We start from the raw sequence: 4,408 nt of genomic DNA, 5'->3' as shown, positions 1-4,408 counted from the left end.
AAGTTTGGTGGTTTCTTGCGTCATCATTTTATGCTGCTTCTCGTGTGCTGATGCAGAGTGAAGGTAGGAAACTCATATTCACTTTTTAACTTGTATATTTCCTCGTGTTTTTAACCTGAAACTCTTTCTTAAAAGTGGACAGATAGGGAGGGATGGCAGACAACAAAAGCAGTGGCAGGTGTCAGGAAGATGGAGGCCACGGGGAGTGAGTTTGAATGTCTGTATTAGTTTGTACGTTCAGGCTTAAACAGCGCTCGACTTCCGCTACATTGAGAAAGGGGCCGCAATGGCTGTGACATGCGGACAGGGAGGACAGACCGGGCCTGTAAAGAAATCAGTCCTCAGGCTGATGCTGAGATTGAAGGTTTAGGTGGGTCCACCAGCCTAGAAAGACATTATGATGTGAGTGGAATGAAACATTCACAAGCTCACTTCTCTGAATAGGAGAAGTTCAGAGGCAAGGGTGTGGCCTTTCATTCGAACATAAATTGTGTGCATCAGGGGGAAGTGGAGAGCCACATATGCACACTGAGGATGCAGTGCCATTTGTTGTTTGATTGTCAGGGAGATTGTTCTTTGCAACGTGAAGCAGGTTTTTGCACACAGAAACATTTATTTATGTTTTTGCAGGGTTGAAGATAAACCAGAGTATGTCCTAACACTCCAGCTTTAACTCCAGTGCAACACGACTTATAGAAGAAGCAACTTGCAGCCGACAAAATGCACTGAAGTAAAGGAAACTGGAGCAGCAGAAGCACAATCAGATGTCTGAAATGTACAGCACCTCTGCAAAGCCAGTGTCACATTAACCAACGTGGTCAACACATCCAGCAGCCCTTCAGACAGCCAGAGATCTGGTCTGAGAGTCACATACTGAGCAGCTTGAACCAGTCTGAATGTGAGGTGAGCTCAGCAGACAGGAAGACATGCGGAGAGTTCGGAGAAAAGGAGGGAACAAAGAGAAAGTGTTTGGATGTGATCTGATTGAGCACCTGACCGCCTCCAGTCAAGAGAGTGAGTAACATGCTCTCACTTCTAAACATGCTCTACTTTACTTTTACTGCAGACTTATTCCTCTAAGCATCTTTTAATGACAGCCAGTATAATGCTCACTAAACACCTTGCTTTGAAGATAAGTAGATATGAGTAATCATACAATGGTTATACAGTATACAGAATAGATATGGATGTACTGTGCAGTACCTATATGCTCATTATTCTGGTGGAAGAGGAGTTACCCAGTGTGTTTTTGTGAATATTTCAAAACCACAAACAGCCTCCTCTAAAAGGCTGGTAGATGAATCACTCAACATGATAATGGCTGACAACTCTTTGAAAGCTATTCTTTGGTCAGAATATTTGTCATTTTTAGTTTTTATAATAGTTTCTTATTATGCAGTGATGCTTTTCATGAAGATATGAAACCAATAAAATACGTGCCTATGTGTTTTTTTTTTTTAAAGTAAATGTTCAATTATTTCTGTGTGAAGAATCACTGCAACATGCTAACATGCTGATGTTTAGCAGGTATAATGGTCACCGTAATCACAATAATAGCATAATATGTTAGCATGCTAACATTTGCTAATTAGCACTAAACACACACTACATCTGTTACTTTTCTGGGTATGTGGTCATAAACCATAGTTTTGGACAAATTCAAATCTGATCTGATGATTTAATTTGAAGAAAAGTCAGAGGAGCCCCGAAGTGAAAGGGAACATGAATGTCTGAGTTGGCCCTACTCTGTATCTGACTGGCTGATGCTCATTGCCCTCGTCGGTTAGGTTGGTTTAGATTAGGATTGTGAGTAGAGGTAGTCAGAGGCAGAATAGCGACAGGTCCTACCAGATACAGATGGGAATCTGACTTCATAAGAGCACTGACAGGTTGCATTTCTGTTTCAGTTTTGACACCAAAAGAGCATGATGATAAGTTTATGGGAATGCAGTGTATGACTAAATTGCAAAATAAATTGCCATTTCATTAAACAGGCCACAAAATGCTCATAATTTGATGATGTTAAAAGGGGGTATATTTCAAATGGCTTGACAGCTTTGATTGGTGGCCTGATACAGCCTGGTCTCACAGGATAATGTATAATATTGGTCCACAGCATAAAATGTAGTAGTGTCACAATAACGGCTGTAGAATTGTGACATGGCAACGTTTGTTGTATTGCAGCCAAGTGTCACTCTTCTTCTTGGTGTATTATGGCAGTTGTCAAACATCAAAATGGCTCATTACCGTTGTGGATCCAAAAATAACATGTAGTTTACACTGAAGGTGTACGGTTTGGAACTCTATAATGTTAAAAACCTTGTGGTTGGGGTGGATGGATGGGTCAAACAAACACCTGACTTTCATGCAGAGAACTGGAGATCATGTCCTGTGTCTGCTGCTGTTTTGTGTGTTTTAACTGACCCCAGGGCCTTTGCCTAACCTTACCCATCTTGTTTCTGTGCCTAAACATAATCATACTTTCAGTTTCAATTTTTGATTGAGAAAAACTCTGCCATGTTAAAACAGTCGAGGTGTTATTGTGAGAGTGGTACGTTTTTACGCTTCAGAACAAAGTAGCTGTTATACATTTTGTTGTGAGACTGGGTTGCCTGATATAGCGACTCTGGCTCTGGTTGGAACTGTGAAGGATCTGGTTGCAAAATGTATCATAAGTGCCAGATGACCACTGCTGTATTCGCAGTATTTTGGCTTCACTTTCACATGATAACAGGAAGTGGTGGTGGATCACATTTTTATATATAGTCTGTGGTGCAAGCTTTCAAATATCTTTTAATATGTTTCACATTGCTCTCCCTAGAGCCATAATTTACAATCTTGTGTATATGTCTATGAGCATGGGTATATTATATTATTTTAATATGGTACTTATATGTCATGCTTTGAAAATTTTATGGTGCTAGTACCTATTTGCACAATATATTTCATCCTTGACATGTCTGACAATCATCAGGAGGCACCATGGCCTCTAGAAATTTCAAGGCAGGTGATGGTTAATTATAATGTGTTTGGCCCCCAGTGGTTCTTCTATTCTACATAGACATGTTTCAACCACAACTAATCTTCCTCAAGTGTTCATGTAAACTTTAAAAACGGATTAACGGGGATAGCAGTGTGAAGGAATTGTTTAATTCTTTTTGTAGCTATATGACATATTAGCGATAAACAAACCCTACTTACAATAAAGAGATAAAATTTAATGTGTATGTTCTTGTGCAAGCATTTATAAACTGAACATTGTATATATTATGCTTATGTTGTCCATCAGCCCATTCACTTGAGCCATGTGTTGTTTCCTACAGTTCCTCAGGTCTTGCGATGCTGCACTGAATTTGTTGAGCAACACGGAATTGTGGATGGAATCTACAGGTTGTCTGGAGTGTCGTCCAATATACAGAAACTAAGGCACGTTGTTGTGTGTGCAACTGTATTTGACCGTATATTTGTAAATGTACACTCTGCTAAGTTTTGATTAGGTGTAACATGCTCTAAAGTGAATTTCTCCTCTCCTAAAACCAGGGGGGAGTTTGAGAATGACGGGAAGCCAGATCTGAACAAGGATGTGTACCTGCAGGACATCCACTGTATCAGCTCCCTGTGTAAAGCTTATTTCAGAGAGCTGCCAAACCCTCTGCTCACATACCAGCTGTATGACAAGTTTGCTGTGAGTGGCTCACACACAAACATTTCACACCCGTCTCTTGTGCATTCGTGGAGTGTATTGTACGGATCATGTGCACCTCCTTTGGAAAGAAAGTGGAATATACAGTATATGGTAGATCAGAAAATGTGCTGTGAATTCTTTACCTCAGATCTCTATCTGCAGTAGAATAATTAATATGGCCAGATGTCTCGTATTTCCAGCAATTAAATTTGAATTTAAAAAACCGACTCTTTAGAAAACATCAATAAATGGTTTTAACGTGTTGTTTCGAACATAACTGTGTGACAGGAAGCTGTGGCCATCCAGCTGGAGGAGGAGAGGCTGGTAAAGATCAGAGATGTGCTGAAAGAACTACCAGAACCACATTACAGGTACAGACTTGTGCTGAAGAAGGAGCACTTGTTTTACTTACTTCACGTAGTTGTCATTATTAAGACTGCACAAAAACCTGTTCTTTGTGCCTTGAGGTATTGATTTGATTTGATTTATTCTTTTCTTTCAAGCATGTAAAGACAGTTGATATGTCAACACACATAATTTTACACATATCCAACAAATGCTAATCCAATATCAATGTGCTTATACCTAGTACATGCTTGAACGGAGTAGGAAGAAGTCAGACTTATCCAGTCCTACCCCATGACATCATCTTACCATCATTGGTTTGCAAGCAGTAAATAATTCTCTTCTACACCACACAAGTAATATACTAAAGAATTATAA

General features: G+C 39.8%; 1 protein-coding gene across 1 annotated transcript in view; it reads left to right on the top strand.

Moving 5' to 3' along the window:
• LOC109951557 (rho GTPase-activating protein 30) overlaps nucleotides 1-4,408 on the top strand; it is a 15,414-nt gene continuing 11,006 nt past the window's right edge. Inside the window, exons 1-5 of the mRNA XM_020586128.1 lie at nucleotides 1-63; nucleotides 631-1,014; nucleotides 3,324-3,426; nucleotides 3,541-3,685; nucleotides 3,974-4,056. Coding sequence (XP_020441784.1) covers nucleotides 927-1,014; nucleotides 3,324-3,426; nucleotides 3,541-3,685; nucleotides 3,974-4,056 — 419 coding nt within the window. The 5' untranslated portion in view covers nucleotides 1-63; nucleotides 631-926. The remainder of the gene's footprint in view (nucleotides 64-630; nucleotides 1,015-3,323; nucleotides 3,427-3,540; nucleotides 3,686-3,973; nucleotides 4,057-4,408) is intronic.

Source organism: Monopterus albus, unplaced genomic scaffold (genome assembly GCF_001952655.1).
Source record: "Monopterus albus unplaced genomic scaffold, M_albus_1.0 scaffold396.1, whole genome shotgun sequence".
NCBI classification, from domain to species: Eukaryota; Metazoa; Chordata; class Actinopteri; order Synbranchiformes; family Synbranchidae; genus Monopterus; species Monopterus albus.
Note: the sequence above shows the minus strand (reverse complement) of the source record. Positions and strands in the feature narration are given on the sequence as shown.